Source organism: Emys orbicularis, chromosome 5 (genome assembly GCF_028017835.1).
Source record: "Emys orbicularis isolate rEmyOrb1 chromosome 5, rEmyOrb1.hap1, whole genome shotgun sequence".
NCBI classification, from domain to species: domain Eukaryota; kingdom Metazoa; phylum Chordata; order Testudines; family Emydidae; genus Emys; species Emys orbicularis.
This window is the reverse complement of record NC_088687.1, coordinates 41,013,061-41,036,788: the sequence shown is the minus strand read 5'-3', so window position 1 is coordinate 41,036,788 and position 23,728 is coordinate 41,013,061. Positions and strand designations below refer to the sequence as shown.

The window sequence follows — 23,728 nt, the reverse complement described above, 5'->3', positions numbered from 1 at the left end:
ACCGCAATTCGCATCTACACCCCCCCCCCTTCTCCCGGGGAGCCGGGCGGGGGCAAGTACCGCTCCGCTCCGGGGGCAAGTACCTCGGCTCTGCAGCTCCGGAGCTTGAGCCGGCCAGGGGGAGGGTGTGTGCGCGCCGGAGGAGGTGGGGGCAGGATTAGAGGGAAGCGGCGGCCCCGCCCTCCCTCTTCACACTGGGATAGAGCCGAGGGGGAGATGGCCCGCGAGAGGCGGCACTGGCACCATGGCATTACCCAGCCTGCTGGTGGCTCTGATTTTAGGGACGACCCCCTTAGCAGGCAGCTTTGACGCGGCCTCTCTTAACCCTCCCCTTGCCCCAGCTCGTAGCCCGCAGCATCCCCGCTCGCCCCGCGCCCCGCCGGCCCCCCAGCACCAGCCCGGCTGCCCTGGAGCCGAAGGGTCAGGGGGGCGCTTTGTCAACGTGACCGAGTTCGGCGCCGAGTGCCTGCCCTGGGCGGAGGTGCCCACTTTCCTGGAGAAGACCCCCCAGGGGAAGGGGCTGCGGGGCCAGCACAACTTCTGCAGGAACCCCGACGGCAGAAGCAGACCCTGGTGCTTCTACAGGAACAGCCGGGGCAGGGTGGACTGGGGCTACTGTGACTGCAAACAAGGTGAGCGTGTGTGTGTGTGTGAGAGAGAGAGCGCTGCACTGGCAGCAGCAGGCACGCTGGCTCCAGCCTGTCCTCAGCCGGCTACCTGTGGAGGCGGCTGCATCGATTGCGTGGGTGGGTATGTGCTGCTGGCAGCTGGGTGTATTGCGTGCGTGTCGAGATTGCATGCTGTGAGAGTGGGTTGATTGCGTGCCGAGGGGTGGGGGTGCGTGTAGCGGCTGCTTGTGTGCGGTGTGTGTTTGCTCCGCTGTGTCCTGTGTGTGTCCGTTTGGTTGCTATGCGTGAGTGGGTGAACTGCAGAAATGAGCGTGTGTTGGCTGCTGTGTGTTTTGTCTGGGTTGTGTGTGTGTGTGTGTGGTTGATATGGGTATGCTGTGTGCTGAGCTATTTGTGTATCCGCACTTGGTGCCTTGGGGGTGTGCTGGTGTATTGAACACATTTCCCTAGGGAAAGGCTGTAACGAACTGGTTGTGCTATTACAGAATGAATGTACACGTGTTAAGTGTGTGCAAGTGATCATTTCTGTAAAGGGGATTTTGGCAGAGCCATATTTCACTAGAAGTGAATTTTGTACAGATAGATAATGACTTTCCTCCAGTGAGTCGTACGTAGCTAAGCTGAACTCACCGAATCTCATTTTCACCACACTGTGGAAGTGGATGAGGTTAACACCAATTTCCCTGCTAACAGACCTTTCAGGGTACAGGAAATTGAAAAACATATATCTCTTATAAAAAAAAAAAGATAGCATACTTAAGAGATATTCTGATAGGATGTTTTTAACTTTTAAGGCATCAGTACATTTGTCTTGCAGCAGAAGGGTCCTGGTGTGTCCTGGTAATATATGTTTCTGGTAATATATTTCTTATACTGTTTGAACTGAAAAGTTGCATCAAGTATACCACTAATTCAATTTACAACAATCTCCTTTTTGGACTTTGGTACACTTCTCTGGAAATTTGCTAAGCAAAATAGGAAGGAATTGCTTTAATCAGGCAGCTTGCAGCTATTCTCTTTCAATTTATTTTTTAAACCTTGGGAAAATTGGGTGTACAAGTTAATGCTGCTGCTTGACAACTTGTACGTGTGTAACCAGCCCAGAAGGCCAGATATTGCATGCACTTATTATTTACTGAGTGAGTGAGGACTGAGGAGGGATTTCAGCAGTAGACCAGCCGTACATTTCACCACCCTTAGCAGCATTCCAGAGGATCAAATTTGTACATAGATAATCGGATCTTGAATTATTTCCCTAGCTGTAAACATTTCCTTCTAGATCAGGCTAGTCTGTCTTCTATTTTCATCCGTTTCCCCCAAAATAAGCTCAAACTTTTGTAAAGAAATAAAAGAAAAAAGTTAGCTGGCCTGTTGTTGTACAAGTTCCCTTTCATGTCTTTTGCAACATCATAATGGAGGTAGAGGAGGATATTTTTTATTTGATTTTGTTTATTGGGGTTTTGTTATACTTTTCTTTCTTTTTTAAGGATTGATTTCCTTTTCAGATCCCACAACAATAGTGGTTGGGAGTGCTTTTCTCTCTTTTTCAACAATAATACCACTTTGTGTGATAGAGGTTGGGAATGAGAAAGAGAAGGTGATGTGAATTATGAGATAATTATACCTTTTGCTATGATGCAATAGCAGCTACATTGTTTGTTTATACATTAATAAAAGTGATGGGCTCCCTTCATTCACCTATTTGAAATTTATGTTCAAAATCAAACACCATTTTCTATACCCTTACAAGAAGATAGAAAGTGGTTATGTATTACAGGTGTTTCCTTGGGGAGAGTACCAGGCAGCTCATAAGAGAGTTGCGGGAGAATAGATAACTACACCCGGGGAGAAAAAATATATCCCCCACCTTATAATACAGTCCTAATTTTGATGAAGGGTTGTATGTTGGCCTATTTATTTTTTAATTTTAATAGTTCTTTTCCCAATTTTTAAATCTGGTTCCCAATGGTCTTCATGAGCACCTTAGACCAATAGAGTCAGGAGCTTTTAATGTGTCAGATTCTACAAAAAACCCAATCTGCTTCCATTTAGATCAATGGCAAAACTCCCTTTAAGTTCAATGGGAGTTTCATTTCAGCAGAATGCTCTTAAAAGGACTGCAAGATTTGGTCTAAACTTGGCTTCTTCTCTGTTGATTTAAGCTACCACTTTACAAAAAGGAAATTTAAGTCTAGTACCAGTCCAGATAGAGGACATAGCTACTGGTTAGTAGCTAACTCTTTCCAGCTAAAGACAGTCTTTTGGTCCTTTTGAAATTAATAGCAAACTCCCATTGATTCTAATGGGACAAGTGTCTAAAACCTTTGTCAAAGAAATACCAAAAATTCTAGGCAGTGTGTTCAGAATGTGACTGATGGAACATGGCAACAAGTCAGCCCCACTTTCTACAAAGACTAATATAACACTGACTCAAAATAAATAGTTTCCTTTAAAAAGAAAAATAATACAGCTATGTTAAATATGTGATTTACACAAAGAAAAGGCAGGATGTTCAGAGTTAATCTCACTCAGTCTATCACTCACATTGCACATGTGCTATGGAAGCTCATGCATAGTTAGGCATCTGCAATAGCTAGACACTATGGCATGTGTAAAGGTTTTACTCTGAGTTTCTGGCTTTAAGTTTGTCTTATCCTTAATGTTAATAGGACAGACCTTTAGTGCACATGTGTGTGTACTTAACTGCTTTATGTTTTAATATTAGTCAAACAAAAAAAATCTCATTTAAATTGTGCTTTGTCTGATCAGTGTAATCCCAGTTTTTATAATTTAAAATATTTATTCCATTTTCTTCCTTCTGAATTGATAAATATTTGGATGTTACTTACTTTTTGAAAGCAACCTAACAAAAAAGGTGTTCATGATTAGCCAAAGAAACCATAAATTAAAATAAGTGACTACAATACTACCCTGTCAAAATACTTAATAAGAAAATGCTAGTATACACAATGTTATGGTTGTACAACATAAAACTGTTCTAATATCTTTCATTTGAGAATCTCAGAGAGAAGTGTTCTTTCTCCTCCATTTTACAAATGGGGAAAACAAGTCAGAGAGGTTAAGTGACTTACTCAAAATTGCATAAATTAGTGGCAGAGTTGGAAATAAATTCCAGGTCTACAGAATTTCAGGGCCTGATTTTCTTCTCATTTATACCAGTTGTGTCAGAGTAACTACATTAAAGCCCGTTGAGTTACCACCACTCTATACAGTTGTGAGAGAAGGATCAAGCCCCTGGCTGATCAGTCTATACTTCCTCCCTGTAATGTTAAAAAAAAAAAAAAAAAAAAAAAGGGTTAAAAATTATACCTGAAAGTCATATTTCTCTCTGAAACAGAAGCAACTTCTTTGAAGCCATTTTTATTACAGTTCTACACTATCCCTGATTATCCAATTAGCCAGATAATTGCAGCTCTATTACATGCCTATCATTTAAATTTATTTTTAAAGGAGTTTTAAGCCATTGATTATTGACATGATGAACCATAATGCTCCAAAGAACTATTTCAACCAATACATGCAGTAGTTAGGAATCTTCCGTCTTAAAGATCCCTGAATGTGCAGTAAGACTGTATACTAAAATCCCTTGCTAGTTCTTGAAAAATTAGTTCTCATGGACGCACAATATCCATTTTTTCCCAAGGGTAAACTACGGGGATTAGATCATCATTTTAGACTGAGTTTAATGCTCATGAAAATGAGTATTAATAGCATTGGCTATAGGGAGGCATAGACTGATCCAATACCCACTGAAATGAATGGGAGTCTTTCCATTGACTTCAGCAGACATTGGATCAGGCCCCCAGCACACCTTTAAGTCAACAAAAAGACTCCCATTGACTCCAGTGGGTGTTTGATAGGGCCCATAACCTAAGCAGTTCTTGTACTAACATCCCCATACAGACCAGTCAATGCAGTTCACTCCTTAATTAGGACAGGCCCAGTTTTGCAAGTCTTGGATCATTCTCTATCTTTGCTGAATTACTGCAGGGGATTAAATGGTGGGAAAATGGACCATTACGTACAAGGATAAGACCATCAAACTCATTTTCAGTTTGGATCTAACTAGCAATTGATCCCAGGCCTTCAGGGATGAAAGGCTAGTGCAATGACTTTTCAGGGCACTACCCACTCCACCATTTGACTTTAAAACATACGTTTTTAACAGTTCATTAAGTACTAGCCCACAATGTGTTGTATATCCCAAAATGTAAATGAAAATACAGATGTTAGATGTTGGCATGTGATTCCAAACTTAAGATGTTTCTTGTGCTTTGCTCTACCCTTGTAACTTCAGAACAGCCAGCACTAGAACTAAGGGTATCAAGTATCAGCCTCCATCCCGCTTCTCAAAAATAGATTTACATCCAAGTTACAAACCTTTGAACATAGTAGCAGTCTATAAAGGAAATGCTGGCACACCTTTACCTAACACCATAAACATGTCTGCTGCAATTGGAAGTGATCCCCATCTCATTTGATTCAAATACAATCTATCCTGACACTTGTTCTTCATGAGATGTAGGATACAGACAGCTAGAATCTTTGGATTTAGGAGCAAACTAACAAGAGGGGCAAGTGGGATAGTCATATTGTTTACAAGCTGCAAGAAACATGAAGCCCATCTGTTCTTTAGAGTTAATTAAAAGTTGGCTGAGAGTTTTTTCCCTGTGTCTCATCCTGAGCCTATGTGGCAGGTGTTGCAGAGCAAGTCTCAGCAATAGCTGAACAGATACCCTTACTTGCATTTAGAAGCAAACCCAACCTGGTTTAAACGGTAACACCAGCTATGAAACCATCTGTCTTGGGACAGATCCCAGAGCAACTAAAATTACCAAACTGTATACAAACACAATTGACTGTCAGTAAGGTTGGGTGAAATTGATTGAGAAACACAATGTAAATGTTTTTCCTCAGTAATATAAAACATGTAGAAGTGAAAGGGAGTTTCTGTTGAGAGTGTGTAGGTTTATAGTCCTGTATATGTGATTTTCTGATCCTCTTTCTTCATTCTGAACTAGATTAAGGCAGTCTGAGGTCCTAGACACACTAGGACATGGACCCCTCCCCTACCCAGTAGTCCTGCCCTTGTGCCTCTTCCCTATGCCATGGGGCTTTCTCCCTTCCCAGACAGGCAGAGCCCCCTTTCTTCCTCACAAGATTGGCAACAAGGTCTCCCTTCCCTTGAGAGCATATGGGGTGGCAGCACGGGTCCACTCTCCCACACACAGAGGCTGGGCGTTAAATTACTTAGGGAAACAGCAGACTCGCAGCACTCTTCTCTTGCCATGCACAGAATCCTCTACTGGGGTAGTGTTGATGGGGCTCCTTAGAACAGTGTCTTGGTGATAACACCCAATTGTGATGCACCTCTTAGAACCAGGGCCGGCTCCAACTTTTTTGACGCCCCAGGCAAAAAAGAAGAGCGCTGCCCCACCATACCCCCCCCGCGAGCGCCGCCGAAATCCCCGCTCCCCAAGCACCACGCCACCCGAAGCCCCGCCCCCAGCGCTGCACCGCCTGAAGCCCCGCCCCCTCCAAGCACCGCGCTGCCCGAAGCCCCGCCCCCCGAGCACCGCGCTGCCCGAAGCCCCGCCCCCCGAGCACCACGCTGCCCGAAGCCCCGCCCCCCGAGCACCACGCTGCCCGAAGCCCCGCCACCCCGAGCACCACGCCGCCCGAAGCCCCCGCCCTCCCTCCGAGCACCACGCCGCCCAAAGCCCCGCCCTCCCTCCGAGCACCACGCCACCTGAAGCCCCCGCCCTCCCTCCGAGCGCCGCCCAAAGCCCCCGCCCCCCTCCGAGCACTGCGCCGCCTGAAGCCCCGCCCCCTCCAAGCGCCGTGCCGCCCGAAGCCCACGCCCCCCCCTCCGAGCGCCGCGCCGCCGAATAAAAAAAAAAAGAATAAAAAATAAAAAATCGAGCGCCGCCCTGCCCCAAGCACGTGCTTGGTCGGCTGGTGCCTGGAGCTGGCCCTGCTTAGAGCACTGTTTCAGGCAACCTGCAGACTCAGGGAGATATCACTGTATCAGTTATGTTCAGGCCACATTTTCAAGCTTTACTTTGCAACCAACAGAGCTATACTTTTAAGTAAATGAAACAAATTCTGATGAGATCACTTGACTGTGGGAGCATGGGGCATTTACATCTTCATCCAGCCCTGTTTCCACTGTTACTTTTGACAGTTATTTCTCTGTCTGCAGTTTTTAATCCCCATAGTTTTGTATGAAGCAAGCTTGTTAAAGATGTGGTAGAGGTGGATTTGAGCCTGGTTCAATGTCTTTCACTTAACACCTTCTTAGTCAAAAAGGATTATCTGTATCCTTTGAAACTACTGGTGTGAGATGGGGCAGGGAGAATAGAAGGAAGAAGCAGAAGCTCCAGTGTGTGTTCCTACCTTCTGAGAAGCCACTCTAGGTGATGGTCAGGACTCAGTGGGTTCTGAGAGGATGTGTAAGATGGGTATGATGGTAGCAGAGACAAGCAGTAGTTCTTTGTGGCATGCTTCCTTCAGTGCCGGTCAACTTTTTTTTTTCTTTTTTTTTTTTTTTTAAATCACCATTTTAAAATTGAGTCTACTCTCCTGCTAACCCAGCAGTTTGGGCAGAAATCCACACATGAGGTAATGCTGCTTTACCAGGAGGTAACTCTACTCCAGAGCCTGTAACCCCTCCAGAGAGGGGATAGTCACAGCTGCCAGGGAAGTAGCCAATGGGCTTGGCTTCTATGGCGGCCTTGCTCTACGGTCTAGGGCAGGGATCGGCAACCTTTGGCCCGCGGCCCACCAGGGTAAGCACGCTGGCGGGCCGGGCCAGTTTGTTTTCCTGCCGTGTCTGCAGGTTCGGCTGATCGCGGCTCCCACTGGCCGCGGTTTGCCATCCCAGGCCAATGGGGGCTGCGGGAAGCGGCAGCCAGCACATCCCTCGCCTGCGCCGCTTCCCGCAGCCCCCATTGGCCTGGAGCGGCGAACCACGGCCAGTGGGAGCCGCGATCGGCCGAACCTGCGGACACGGCAGGTAAACAAACTGGCCCGGCCTGCCAGGGGGGCTTACCCTGGCGGGCCGCATGCCAAAGGTTGCCGATCCCTGCTTTAACTATTTCCACAAATTTGGGCCAAAGTTTAAATTTTGTAAAAAACAAGCTTTTATAGAACCTAAAACCAATGGAAGCGTTTCCACAATTTTTCAAGGTTCCAGTGGAATCTTAGGCTTTTAAACAAACAAACAAACAAAATTCCCCTGTTGCTTTCACAGCAGCAGTGTCTGAAATTGAAACTGTCTATAAAAGTGAAATTGACTTATTTTCAAGATGAAAATTGAAAAAACAGAACAGAGAAAAGTAAATGGGACTTTTGAATTTAAATTTTTCTTTTAAGGTACTATTAGTAACAGTTTTTTGGGGTTTAGGTTTACAATATATGACTCTTAAGCTGATGGCCTTTTAAATTGTTTTCTTGTAACTAAGAGTCTGATCCTACACTCATTAAAGTAAACAGATGTTTTCCCATTGACTTAACAGAACCTGACGGGGGCCCTAAATGCATGCACAGAATCAAGTATACTCAGGAAAATACCTTATCATGGACCATTTATTCTCTATAAGGGTATAGTAATGAATAGCTAATTAGCAATACGTTATGAACATATACTAGTGTTGATAAATGTAATTCCTTGTTCCACCATGGTACATCATACATCTCATATTAAGAGACTAGGCCTATTACAAAATCAAGAGTTTTATCTATAGAAAAAAGAGCCAAACCAAAAAAAATGTTTAAAAGATTGATGTGTTTATTTAAAATTAGTTCTATTCCTTCATATAGAAATTACGTATCACATTTTGTCATTTGTGTATTTTAAAACTATATGAATCCAGTGAGTCAAATTCAGAGTAGCAGCTGCCAGTGTGCCAGAATACTGCAACATGTTAAGTAAACTTTGGGGGAAGTTGTTTTAGTTCATTTGCGAACTGGTTTTATCCACTACATAATTATGACACGAGTCATATGATACATACTCACACATTCTTTAGAGTGCATGAATAACATATGAAGTACATACAGTACTGTATCACTTTACTTTTGTCCGATATTGTGCAAACAGACATCCTGTAAATAAAACTTTTGTAGAGAACTTGTAAAATTTGGAGAATATTAGACAAGCAAAGGACTTCAGGTGTTAGGGCAAAATTCTCCAATGTGCAGAGTTAATCTTGATACTTTAGTCTACTCTCTGTATATGAGTAGTCTCAGTGTTGCCAGTGGGAATTCTGTAGATGCAGAAAGAGCAGAATATTGAAGTCAAGATCTATCTTGTGGCTCTGAAAGGAGAATTTTTACTCTTCAAGTATTTACTTATCCAGATAACAGAAAGGTCTTGCAATATTTATGCAGGAAGCACTTTTATTGCTTACCATGGGTGTCCCACACGATTGTGAAAGGAAAAAGATCATTGTACAAAAATAACCCTTTTATTTTTTAAGAGACAGACAACTATTAAAGCCCCCTTTTTGGTATGTCAGGAATCACTTTGTTCTAAATATTGCTGTGTCTGCAGTTGATGTCTTGTGATTAAAATAATAGTTTATCCAGAAGGGTTTTGGAAAGAACAGATATAGGAGATAAAATTCCAGTGTGTGTATCTGGCTATGTCTGTGTGTAAAGGGGAAGGCTATAAATGGAGTAAAATATTGATTTATTCAGATATATAGTAGAGTCTTCAAAATGCTGTTCTTTCAGTGCTTTTATATAGTATTGTTATAATTAAATCTTTACAAAATCATGTATTCTGTATAAAAGGATCACCTTATTAAATTGATTTAATAAGCGGTACTTGTATATTACTGTATTACATGCTGTGAAAATAAGTCACGGGCAAAAAAGTACATACATCAAGTCTGAGGTTAATGGACTTGAATTACTTGGCAATGGTTCACCTTCAAGGTTTTATAACCCTGGAGAACTGCATTCAAAACAGAACAGACTTGCAGTGAAATTTGTGGGGAGGGAACAAAAATTTAACCTAGCCATTATAATAAATAGAAAGATTTTTTTCCCCTTGCTTAAAAAATTACAGAGTGGAAAGGGCCTATGCTATGCTATTAAATAGAACAGAGTATAGGCAGGTGGATCACTTGATATTTCATGCAATACCCATCTATAGTTTTTTATAACAGCTGCAATATATTACCTTCTTGTCAAAATAGTAGCATTTTTATGGCACATTCATTGTTTGCTCTCCCTTTGTAGCATAACAAATATGACTGTGACTGTTTCACACTTTTGCAGTTGGTGTTTGAATTGCATGTAGCTGTAGGGACTTTTTACACTGTTGGAAAGAGAATACTGTGGTATCTACTATAATACTATTCAATTTCTTGATTTTGTGTTCTGTGCTCTCAACCTGTATTTTGATGATACACACACAAGGTCTGGAAAAGAATGTGTGTTATGATTATGTTTTGAGGTTGTTTTATTTGGAAATTTGATAGAGGCCTATAATGAATTTGTAATAACTACATCAAGCGTTTGATGGCAAGTAAGAACAAATGCATTCTTTGGCCTGAAATAAACTGCTGGCATCCATGACATGCATAATATATTATGTGGGTCAGTACAGAAGCTATGCAATCCATGTGATTGTTTTATAATTCCTTTAAATCAGATGGAAGATAAAAATATATCACTTGTGTATAATATTTTGTTTCCTTGTTATAACATTGCCGATTATGTTAACAAAATTTATGTATAGACTATCATTGATGAGATTTATATTGATATGTACATATATTCTCTCTCCCCACATCTTTGATATTTGGCTGCAGTGTTAGACTCAAGATGTTTCCTCATTAAATTATTGTATGGAATGGGTTACCTCCTTTTGAGTCAACAGAAAGGAATTATTAGATACCAGAGAGTGCTAATTAGAAGCACCCTCTTTAATGAACTTGAAGCAAGTACATGATACATGAAAATATTTGTAGCAGAGTGGAGCATGAGACTGCATGTCCTTCAAATGGCACAAGTTAACTCAGCCATGGACAGCAAACATCTTATTTAAATCATTTAAAATTCTCTTATCTAGGGTCAGTGCGACTTCGAGGTGGCAAGAATGAGTTTGAAGGCACAGTTGAAGTTTATTTGAATGGAATTTGGGGAACAATCTGCAGCAGTCATTGGGACAATAATGATGCATCAGTCATATGTCGGCAGCTTGAGCTTGGGTAAGTTTTAGTCCCAGATCAAATTTACCAGCTTATTTCAATGTCATATTTAGGAGCTCTGGATTTGATAGATATTTTTAAAATCCATTAGGAATGGGATATTATTCTGGAAAAAAAAAGTGTTGCTCTTAAGTGATGGCTTCATTCTCAATTGATACAGTCTCTAAATGACAGAGGAAGTGGTACACCTACTTAGCAAAGGTAGTAGTGAGAGAGTTGGGAATGTGTACATAAAACCTTTATATGACTTCTTCAGAGAAAGAAATGGGTATTGTGTTACAGACTTTGCAGCTGAATCTATAACCATGTGTCCAATGCTATTAAGATATTTGTGAAGCAATGCCACAATATAACATTAGGCCTGAGTTTTAATATCTTTCCTTCCATGACCCAACATTCAAACACTCACAACGGTTACTCCTCAGATGCACCAAGCATTTGCTGCCTGAGGCAAGGTAAAAAAGTGCCCTCTCTACCCACCCGTCCACAGTTACACAATAACTAGGTAGTAAGCATGTTGCAACCACTAATATTTGCTGCCTGAGGTGTTTACCTGTTCTGTTTTGTATATTAAAGTTGGTTATCCCCAGAATCCTTACCCCCAATTCTTGTAATGTTTCAAAGGAGTTGCTGTGAGAATCAACATATGGTTTGTAGGCTGCTTCTGGCATCTGAAGAGAATGAGAGGCAAAGATGGTAACCAGGTTTTCACACTGAAAACTGGGAATCTGATTATGAAAGGTTAGGGCATGCAAGGACTGTTTCCATGGGAATTGGGGAGCAGTGCATGGGATAGCGAGTGAAGAGTGTCAAGCAACCCCCTTCTCTTCTTCCCTACCACCCTGTAGATTTGATGTCTCACATGAAAAGAAGGGATGTCTTGAGGATTTGTCTGAAGGAGAAAGCTCATTGGGAAGTCTGAGGGATGTTGTTAAGATGTGGGGCGATCCTTGATGCATACATACTCACAACAACCCTGCAAATTTAACAGGCTCATCTGGTCAGTAGGTCCTTCAGGTCTCTAGACTCATCAGGGGAATAAATACAAACTGGGGAGAAGAAATATGGGGCCTGATTCTGACCTCACTGTACATGAGGTAAATCAGGAGAAGTGCCATGATTTTCATGGAGAAGGTTTACAGAATTTTAGTCATGTTGCACAGGTTGAGAAGCCCTGAATTAGGCTAACACCTCAGCGCTCCTACTGTCCCTGGGACTTTCTGGGCTTAGCAAGCAGCAGTTATTTCTGTATTTGTCTATTCAGAAATTATCTATTCTACCAGATGCCTGCAGAAAATAGAAAACAAAATGTTTTGTCAAGACTCCAAATTTATTTGCGGGGGAGGGCATGTGTATACTTAACCTTTCACTACCTGTAAAGTTATCTCTAACAGAGACAGGAGAATGCCTGTCTAAATTACGGGATCTGACAGGCAGGTGTGACTATCATATCATACTCAGTAGGTTGCTATGAATATTCCCTAGTGGTTTGATTAATTAAATAATAACTTTCAGGATATTTTCTGGGGATAATTACCAGCTAGGAAGTATTGAACTGTGCTCCATTAACCCTAGCCAGTCATTTATCTCTAAGAAGTGCCTATATAGATGGTGTAATTATTATAAGATGAAAATGGGTGAGGGGGGTGAGAAATGATCATAAGTATATGGATTTTTTTCAAGGATAATGCAATTTAGGCTTCTAAAGAATCAATACCTTGTGCATTAGCCAATCCAATTACTTGAATCATCTCAATATCCCATTCAGTTTACAGTTTCATAGTAACTCACAAAATATGGTGGCTTTATTGCCTTTCTGACATTGTTTCAGCTGTACATCAAATGTCATCTTGTTTGCTACAGGCTCTGGGTGTTAGTGTGCAATATTTGCACTCTGACATTTCTGGTGATTATTCCACTCTTAAGAGTGCCAGTCAGAACTGAATCTAAGCTGTTTTGGAATGTCTAATGTTAATCTGCATACACCAAGCCAACTTATAAAAATATGCAGATTAGAGGAGATAAAAGTTCAGCCCATCTGGAGGCTGTGATTTTGCTTATGGTTTCAGCTGCCTACATGCAATATTTCTTTATCCTGTTTTCATTTTAACTTGTTCCTACCTTCAGCACTTTGAGTATTTTGGTTGTATAGGATCCTTATCAGCAAGGAAAGTTTAGTGATGATGTAAATGACAGAACCATTTAAACAAGAATGACTAAAAATAAGAATCCATGCAAATAAGAGTGGACAACAACGCATGCTTATGCTGTCATGGCACAAACTTTGGGCCAGATGATCAGGTAAAATTGTGGGTATTCTTCAGCACCTCTATACATTTGGCCTTACACTGTCTGCCTTTTTCTTGTTTGCAAAATTCATTTAATTATGGGACAAATCCTGGGTACCCTGTGGAGGCACATAAAGGACAAAAGTGGCTTTAGGTATGTCTACACTGCATCTGGGAGCGAGCTGAACTCAGGTGGCTACCCCAAGCCTCAATGTCCACCCTGCTAGTTTTAGAATATTAGCTCAAGCCGAGCTAGTGCAAGTCTGTCTACCCAGGCTGGGAGGGTTGTTCCCAGCTGCAGTGTAGACGTACCCTTAAAAACTGTGTTAGCTGTATAGTGGAACAAGAGCACTGAAGGCCTCATGTAGGGAAGCTGCCCTTTTGTGGCCTGTGGAAGAGATCTCTGTGATTGGTCTCTGCCACTCAGCATACAGGAAAGGGGAATGTGATTGGGTCAGAGGTTATGTAGACCCCACTGGTTCATGTGCAGTGTGGCTCCACTATACCAAACCATCTTATACTGGAATGGGGGAAAACAGGCTACATTTGGTGTTCCTCTTCATATCCTGTATTAGTGGTGAGGGCCCAAATGCATGAACATCCTGACTGACTGCAGACAAGGATTCTGCCCTGCAACTTTTTCTTGCTGAGCAAAATCCTTTTCCTGCACCCCAGGATTTGGCCTCCCATGCATTTGTGAGTGAACATCTCAAACAAATATTTCCTAATATCCAATGCTGATCTTTCCTTCTACAGCAAAAGAGGTACAGCAAAGTATACACCATTTTCTGGACTGGGCCTTATCCCTGTTTATTGGAGTGATGTACGTTGCCATGGTGATGAAGAAAATATACTGCTGTGTGAAAAAGACATCTGGCAGGGCGGAACATGTCCTCAAAAAATGGCAGCTGCTGTCATGTGTAGCTTTTCCCATGGTAAAAGTATATAATTTTTTATGAACTTTTTGCCTTATTTGAACAGTCATAATGTACACGATTACATTAAAAAACAATCCTAATTTAATTTCCTCTTCCAAGAAAAGATCTAAAATAAAATGTAGCATAGTATCATTCACTTTTTAAAAGTCCTTCCACATTCTGAGAGCAGCAAATAGCTAATTGTTGCTTTAAAACACAGGCTGTGAGGAAGGGTAGGTTGTGCAGCAGTGAGGATCCCAGAGGGAATTCTGTTTGAACTAGCCAGAATTTCTCCAAAGCAGAGGGGCAGGGGGTCTAGGGCAGTTGCAGATGCTGGAGTGAGTTTTGTCACTCTTGGAAAGGGTGCAGTGTGCTTTCTGCTTCCACATGCAGCAGCTCCCCTGGGCTCTGTGATGGGTGTTGGGGGGCCATGATTCCATTCTCACCTTACCCTCATTGAGGAATTAACACCACTGGCACTAGAGTAGAGCTGTGATTGTAGATGGCCCCTGCACAGAGTTACAAGAAAGTGTAAGGCTTTGTACCCTCTCTTCCCCATCTCTACCTTATGGCCCATGCAGGGATGGACACATTTTTTTGCCCAAGTTCCTATGACGGATATTTTGATATTTAAAATGTTCAAAGAGTAAGTGATCAAGTTGTTTTGGTCATACTTACCTTCACAGTTGTACAGGAAATGGGGGCAGTATTCCAGTTAATTTCAGAAACAAACTGGACCACTGAAGTAAGGGAAATGATGTTCTACTGAAGGCCAAATGGGAATTTTGCCATTGAGTTCAATGGGATCGAGATTTAACTCCTAGTGTACATTCTACACAAACAGAGTTCTTCACTTTTGCTATCAGAGTGAATATGTTTGGGATCTGTAGGTAGCATGTCCCTCTTATTTAAAAAAAAATATTTTAAAAATAGATGTATTACTTAAACAATTTAAATCTTTTCCCTTAGCCCTAACTCCACCAAGTTAAGTGAACAGTTATATATTTGAGGATAAATAATTTCCATAAGAGGTAGGTTATATTTGGCATTTAAGCAATTGTGTTCAGCCGCACTTAGGGTCAAGTTTTCAGCCTTGCTTTCATTAGGCTTTCCTTTTTTTTTACCTGCATAAGTATGGCCTCAAATAACTGTGGATATAATGTCAGATTCTTGAATATTTAAGTACTTGACTATACCTGCAAATCAGGTACATGAGTGTCCAAGAGACAGTGAATGCATTAGCAAAGAATTGCTAGCACAAATAGGTCAATCAGAATTCAAACTTTTGACCCTTATTATTTGCACAAAACAGAAAAGAAAGATTATACAAGTAGCTACAGTTTATTTTGTAGATTCTGCCATCCTCCCTTCCCCCCCACATACTATGGAGGTGCATTAAAATACTGATGTTTTATGTATGCATGAACAGATTTTGAAAAGTCATTAGAGTGTGTTTACAATCTCACTGTTTTTGGCAAATATTCACACTTTGGTCCTTATTCTGCATTCCTGATGCAGCTATAACTCCATTGATGTCAGTGCTGGATTGAATCCTTTGTTGTGAAGTTTAAAGCTAGTGCAATTGAGAGTGAAGTTTCCTACATATTATTTCCAGGGCAAGTAAGCTTTCAATTTTATGAGGTTGATAATACATGAAGAAATTAAAAATACGGATTTTGAAAGTCACACTACCTAGTTCACCAAGTTTCCCCTTCCATTCAAAGGAAGTTGAAATTTCAACAGAAAGCCTCTTTGTTTTGCTTAGAGGGCTCATTTAGGCATAGTGGAATAAAATAACTTTGTCTGTTTTAAGAGTGCTAGAAGAAGATTGATTTATAGTTCATAGTCTAGGGTTGAAGTTAATTGAAGTTAATTAGGTAAAGTTATTTGAAGTTGCTTGTGTTTTTGCAGATTCTTGCCACCACTAGCCTTTCTATGAAAGCTTCATCAGAAAAATCATCAGCTTTCATGGCTGGTGAAATGTTCAGAGGGGGTCTTCAGAAATTCCAAAATGCTCATTTTCAGCAGGCAAATAAATGGAAAGATAACAGGGTAAAGTTAATTTGCTGGAGAGTGTAAACTGAACTGAGTCACACTTTAGTCATCCAGACATTTGATACTGATATAATCTTTTAAAAAGTTACATCAAAATAGTTCAAGTGCATTATATAACTTTGTATCATTTCCATCACTGTAGTTTCATGCTCAGATATGTAGCTGTTGAAAGGAAAACCGTGCAGGAGTCACAGCTGGAGGGAACCTTGTGCCCCCAATTTGAGCAACAAGGAAGACTCACTGCAGATAGAGGTTAAGGGGAAAACCCTCCTCAGTTAAAATAATCCAGATAGAGTGACTTTTCATTGACTGACTATGGTACAGACTGGGATCAGTGCCAGAAGATATTCTGGGTGAAATCATGGCCCCACTGCATATCAGTGGGCGGTTTGCCATTGACTTAGGGGAGCCAGGATTTCACCCTATGTGATCGAGACTCTGTGGAGTAAATGCTGCCTTCACATACATTGGTGCAGTTCCACCACCCCGCCCTCTTCACTGAGAGCAGCATTTGTCCCTATAGCCCTAAAATTCTGCAAGCACTTAGGCTTCTCTAACCAGTTCAGTTTCAGGATTTTCATCTAGTTAAGAAGTTGCATAATACTTGACCAAAGCCAAGTGAAGCTGAGTGCTCTCCATTTGTGTATAGCTTTGAGTATCATTTTGGGAAATAAATGACTTTTTCCTCTGTTTTGTGTTTAACTGTAGCCTTTATTCCAATCCGTCTGGCTGGTGGGAGCAATGCTCATGAAGGAAGAGTGGAAGTCTACCATACTGGCCAATGGGGGACTGTCTGTGATGACCAGTGGGATGATGCAGATGCTGAAGTTGTCTGTAGGCAGCTTGGCCTTGGGTTAGTTTTTCTAAATACATTTTACTCCTAACAAAGAAGGAAAGCTAAGAAACAATACACAATGCTTTCAAAAGGAGAACATTTAAAAATTGCACTTACACTGTGAAGCCACCAAAATTATAGATGGCACATTTATCCATGCCTGTTGTTAAAGAGGCCTGACACTTTCCATCATAATACCCTGTTTTCAGTTGCTTATAACTTAACCAAACTTTAGCAGTTTGAGATGAAGTTTTCCATGATGGGGGACTATTTCGGGGTAAAGATTTTTTTCAGAAAATTTGATCAAAAACCATTCAGTCATTTCCAGTCATGAGGTTAAGAAAAAATGTTTCGCTCTTGTTAAAAAAAATTGTACAACCATTTAATTAAAGGCCTAGCACCTCTTTACTTTGGAGCAGGAACTTTAATTTTGGCATGGGTGCTGCCCTGCCTTTTGCTATCCCTGTGAAAATCTGCCCAAATTTGGCCAAGTTATGAGCCTCTGGAATGTGTCAGTTTGCACATGTTCGCTAGAGACTTATTAACATCTGGCAGCTAAATTCTCCAAAGATGCTGTCTGCATTGAGAATGATCCATCCCAGGGATGTAGAGGGTGAGCAGTACTTTTTCTGCAGTTGTTCTTTCTGGCAGTCAGAGATGACTGTGGCACCGAGCACATGAACTGAGAGCAGTGAGACTGTCTTCTCCCTGCTGATCCCCAAGCAGTGAGGGAGAGAGGGAGAAAGCTACCTGATTGGAATGCAAAGGGATGAGGAGCTCAACCTGGGGGAAAACACGGTGGAGGGATTGAGATAAGAAGCTGGAGGGATGGTGGTGAAGGACTGGGACAAAACAGAAGGGTGGGGAAAGACTGGGATGTGGAACTATGGGGGAATGGTGATGAGACAGGCAAGAATGAGGAGCTGAGGAGAGCTGTGCTGGAGGGAGACTAGGACTGGAACACAGACTGCAGGGGCCAGAGGCATAGGTCAATGGTCACTAGAATACAGTGGCTTCAGAAACCTGGAATAGAACCCAGGATTTCTAAGTCTCCTGTCAGCAAATACCTGTGAAACCTGTAAGTAAAATATGTGTCTCATCTCCCTCTAGTGGCTGGCCCACATAGAGAATGACAACCTACTACTGCTATCAATTACTTAGCTCAAGTGGCAGAAGTCTGGGTGGTGGATCTAAGAGGTCTAACCCTGCTGATCACTCATATGAGAATCAATAAGTTCCACATTTTAAAAAACCTGAATTTTTTTTTAAAACCTAGGAAATTACATACTAAAGTTACATTAAAGAACATTAAAGTGGCAAAGTGAAGCACTCAAAAGTTAGAAAATATCAGAATTTAGGTTGCCTGTGTAACCTTGATTTAACCTAATTGTGCATGTGGATTAGGATACAGTCTTTAATTACTCCCATCACACTATTTTTTCCCACAGGACCCCTATCTGATTCAATGGACAGAATGGATGGTGCTCATTGAATGGGTAGCTATTCAATATTTCTTTGTATCCTGCTCATTCAGTTTGTGGCCCCAGGCCTGACTTAGAGCATACCATTCAAATTGTGCTCTGAATACAGAATTATTAATTTCCTCATGAGCTTTTCTATGATGCTCAAATGTTACTGGGCTATTATCAAAAGCTAGTGAATTGCATTTAATATAGTGTCATTGGAAAGGGCTACTTGCAGTATCACTATTGTGCCTGGCAGGATTACATTAGAACATGTTTGCTTTTGGTTAATTTCTATAGATTTTATTTCTGGGATGGACCTGATTTCCTTTTGTTTTCTGAGTAAAAGTGGATTAATAGGAGCACGTGTGTTTGGATGGTGCTTAGACTTTTTGAAAAAAAAGTCTACAGTTGTACATGATCTCAAAGGCTACATGTAGGGGAGTGTTCCCCCATCTTGGGGAGACAGACTCATGCTAGCTCTGCTCAAGCTAATGCACTAAAACTAGCAGGGTAAGCCAAGGAGAGCATGGGCAGCAGCTCAGACTAGCTGCCTGAGACCAAACCTGCCTGGATCCCTGAGTACGTATTCAGGCAGCTAGCCTGAGCAGCATTGCTATTTTGAGAAGAGCTAGCATGTTGACTGTTTACCCAAGCTGGGAAGCACGTTCCCAGATATAGCGTAGATGTACCCAAAGAAGCAAGATGTCTTGAAAGGTGTGCTCTTTATCCCCAGGCTGAAATTTTACCAACAGAGGCAGGCACAGCAGTTACAAAATAGGGCAAACATCCACATTTGCCTACAGTTAATCCAAATGGAAATGTGCTACAAAGTGTAAAATAAACCCTCTCAGCAATAGTGTCCCATGCTCTTTCAGCTTTGCTTTAGCATTACTACAATATAAAACCTCAGAGGATTAATCTTCTGGTGATAAGCAGAAACTACTGCTCATTTATTTCATTATTTGGTTTCCCCATATACTTTTTGATAAACACCAATTTGTTATTTCAGTGGGATTTGTGGTCTCTGATGCACTGGAAATCTAGAGTCTCATTAGAGTATAATATACTTTGTTTTCACGGTCAGGAGTTGAAACATTATCTCCCCGATTTCTGCAGGCCTCTTAGCAGATGGTAAATTTCTCTCTTTTGCATGCCGTAGTCTCCGTCTGCTGTGTAATGAGACCTACAAGAAGCAGGAGATACTGGAAGAGGCTTTTTTATTACGTGTGGTTAGCATGCTATGCAAATGTTACTCCATAAACTGAAGTCAGATAATTTATCACAGTTATCCCAGCCCAGCAGTTAGGACCTGTGAGAGTCTGGGGCTGCTCTCCTTCTGGCCTCTATATCTTGCCTACCTTTTACAATTGCAAAGCAAGGACAGTTCATTAAAACTGAAATATCATCTACAATTTAACTCCTAATTTAATTTTTTAAAAGAAAGGTTGAAGACCTTTTAATATTGGTGAAGTTGCCTGGGAGATGAAAGCAAGATGTTAACAAGGCTTCTGGGAAAGGCAAGAGATGAGATTTTATATCATGTTAAAATTGCAAAGGTGGCAGGAGGGGAATTAAGCACCAATCTAATTTTCTTACCCTGTCATTTTGTGAAATCTTCTGGATGAACGTATTTCCAAAGCAAGGAAACTATTTTTTGATTCTTGATAATGGAATTGCAGAGTTTCCTACCTTATTAAATATATGTAATTTTCTATACTGACTGGTTCCCATGCATACAATCTTAATACATGATTCTGTAATGTATCACACCACTGTCCCCACCCTGCCATGCTAACATTATTCTTGGAAGTACTGTCTCTGGAAGATGCTCTCTAATACTAATAAGAGTCGTACCAAAGATTCACACCTTACTGGATATACACTAAATAGTGGCATAGGGGTTATAGTTAGCTCAGAGATTGATGTTTACAAATGTCTGAGTTTTCAAGGAGAACCCATGACAGCTTTACTACTAGTAAAGCATTGTATTTGGACCCTGGAAGAAGATGTGCTTATGCTGTAGTGAGCTTTCGGTTGTGTTAAAATAATGCCCTCTAAAAGTCTACCAGTAGGCCAGTCTTACCGTTGTACAAAATAGTACTTTTACACCAGCAGTCTGCCAATATGCAGGGAGCACAAGTAATATATTTCATGAAAAAGTAATATATAGAGACCAAGATTTTCAAAAGCGAATGTCCTAAAAGTAGGTTCTTAAGTCCATATTTAGCCATGTATATAAATGTAGCCTGATATCAAGAAGTGCTGAGCATCCACAAAGCCCCTCAAAATCAATGGGAAGTAAAGGCACTCAGCATCTTTGAAGATTGGGCAACTGTTATTTAATGGTTTAAATATGGATTAGCCACCTCATCTTGAAAAATTGGTCTTAGTGTATTTTTGCACTTTACAGCACACAATATAACAGGGGTCGGCAACCAGGGTAAGCACCCTGGCGGGCCGGGCCAGTTTGTTTACCTGCTGCATCCGCAGGTTCGGCCAATCACGGCTCCCACTGGCCGCAGTTCGCCGCTCCAGGCCAATGGGGGCGGCGGGGGGCGGCAGGAAGCGGCGGCCAGCAGATCCCTCGGCCCGCGCCACTTCCCGCCACCCCCATTGGCCTGGGTCGGTGAACCGCGGCCAGTGGGAGCCGCAATCGGCCGAACCTGTGGACGCAGCAGGTAAACAAACCAGCCCGGCCCGCCAGGGTGCTTACCCTGGCGAGCCGTGTGCCAAAGGTTGCCGACCTCTGCAATATAACATACTACAGATTCATAATATATAGTATCTAACCCAAATTTGTATCACTTAATAAAACAGCACTTTATGAAGTATAACAAACAGAACAGGTCTGGTTGAACTGGCTACTTCTCTACCTAATACAAGCATTGAAAAGTCATGAGTCAGGTCCTACAATCATGAGATTTTTAAGAATAATAGATGTGGTTGTCTTTATTTGCCTTCCAATTTTGAAGCCTAAAGGCTTAATGTTTTCAAGTTTTCCCACAACCTAGAGGGCTAGAGAATTCATTAAAAAAAGAAAAAAGCAGAGATTCTCATTATTTACATGATTCTGTGAGCTGGAGCTTTAAGAAAAAACACAAGATACCATTAGACTTGCAGTAAAGTCATGAGAGTTGGCAATTGTGCTACATAACAGTGGCATCTTCTGTGATAACACACAGCACAGGTTCAAATGAGTGCCTTTCCCAAGAGAGGCATAAAAGAGAGAAGTACTAGCTTAGGGAAGTGTGGTCAAGAGCTCTGAGTTGTTGCTTAGGAGCCAGAAATTCCTGAGTTCTTTAACCTGGACTATGACACTGACTCTTTCTGTGACTTTGGGTAGGCCATTGAGCTCTCTGCCCCTTCTGTGACAAGGGGACTTTACTTTAATCCTCACCTCACCCCTCTGAGATAGGTTATTACTATTTGCAAAGGTCTGGGGAAATGAAACATGTTAGGTACATGTTAAATTAGTATTTTCCAAACTTGGTTTGAGTACCACTTCCCAGGGCAAGATATTAGAGCAAGATATCTGTTGTTAGAACTCAAAGTTCCTAATGCATGTGGTGAAGTGTGCAAGGACAATAATGTCTAACTAAAGCATCTCTCACAAAATGAGACGCACACTGTGGTGGGTTATAGTTGCCTCTGAAAGCACCCCCCAGTAGCCAAGCATGGTGCTGCTACTATCTTCAGCACCCCTGCAGGCTCTCAGCCTACCTCAGCAGATCTTCTGTGGCTGAGCCCTCTAGCTGGGTCACACATTCCAAACCCCAACCAGGGTACAACAACTCAATTGGAAGAAGTTCCTTGCCCTTCCAAGCCAATTATATGGTTTCTTACCCTTCTGGGGCTTAATCCCTTCTCTAGAATTGAATCAGCATGGTTGCTACTGAACTCCTGCCACCAATTGTGGCAGCAAAGGGCCTTAGCCCAGCCTGGTTCCTTTGGATATAGACTAAAGAACACTCACTCCACAATTGCCACCAGGAGCTGCTTTGCTTGCAGCAAACAGCTCCTTTTATTATGGCCTGTTGGGCCTTGATTGGCTGTTGCTCATTCCTAGTCCTTCTAGTTGCTGGAGGACCAGATCTCAATGGCTCCTAAAATGGCTGCCCTGGGATGCTTTTCTAGGGAGGTCCAATACTCACTTCTCCATTCAAATTAAGAGAAGTAGTACTTAGAAGGAATTCCATCCAACTTTCAGTCAGAGGGAGGATCATTATGATGCATGGGCTTTAGGATGGGATATTAAAAGGTTATCAACAGAATGGGGAAAGATAAGGGAGATCCCTCAACACCGAGGGTGGGGGAAAAGAAATGAAGGTGGAAAAATGTTGAAACAAGGGATGCTGAAAAAAAGGCACAAATCCAAGATGTTGCAGCACTTGCAAGAAACTAGGTGGGGAAGGCCTAGATTTTAAAGAGTGGGTGCCTAAATAAGTATCCCAACTTTCAAAAGTTCTGAGCACCCCTCAGAGGATGTTGTTGGGAGGAAGAGGCATAAAGCTGTATAATAATTTAGTATGGATAAAAGTTTTGCTGCAGTATGGACTGAAAGATTGGTATACAAATAAATGTAGCTTTTATTTTTATTTTACAAATGATATGCTGTGTCATGTAATACTTGGATACAAGAACATTTTTAGCAAAGTATTTAGTATCAGATTATTAAAATAAAGTGGATTTGTTAGATCCCCCCAATCCATTCTTACTCTAAGCCATCCTTATGCATGCAGGTGAATGGGATTAAATATCCTTACTCTATGTAGAGATCAGGTTATCTGAGTTCTGGGTATTGAAGGCCTGGCCCACATACTGTTTTTGTATCAGCATAACTACCGTATTTCAGTGTGTGACTTTTTTTATCAGATATTTTTTTTTATCCGTACAACCCCAGATGTGGATAGTGATAATTGCATAAGGATGCCTTATCCAGTTTAGTTTATTTCCCTTCCCAGATGGGAATAACTATAATGGTATAAACACTTTTATAACAGTATCCATACTGCTGGGTTGTGTCACTTTAACTCTACCAGTATAGTTAAAGTGCACATAGACAAGTTCTTAGGGTTGTAAGATGCCAAAAAATGATGTGATTGCAATGTTAAAATAAAACAAACCATAACAATAGCTGTTGAGACTTAGAATGATGCCAAGGTGATGGCAGCATGCTACCTTTTTTTTAAAACAAACCCACTCCTTATGTATATACTCTTGGAAATACACAAAGTATGTAACATTTTGTTGCAGACGTTTTCTTTCTTTCTACTGTAGCTCTGGTACTAAAAAGCTAC

At 41.5% G+C, this 23,728-nt stretch overlaps 1 protein-coding gene across 1 annotated transcript in view; it reads left to right on the top strand.

Annotated features, from left to right (window-relative positions):
- Nucleotides 1-244: 244 nt before the first annotated feature.
- Nucleotides 245-23,728, top strand: part of PRSS12 (serine protease 12) — a 69,514-nt gene continuing 46,030 nt past the window's right edge. Inside the window, exons 1-4 of the mRNA XM_065405227.1 lie at nucleotides 245-632; nucleotides 10,732-10,870; nucleotides 13,915-14,093; nucleotides 16,839-16,983. Of these exons, the coding sequence (XP_065261299.1) occupies nucleotides 245-632; nucleotides 10,732-10,870; nucleotides 13,915-14,093; nucleotides 16,839-16,983 (851 nt within the window). The remainder of the gene's footprint in view (nucleotides 633-10,731; nucleotides 10,871-13,914; nucleotides 14,094-16,838; nucleotides 16,984-23,728) is intronic.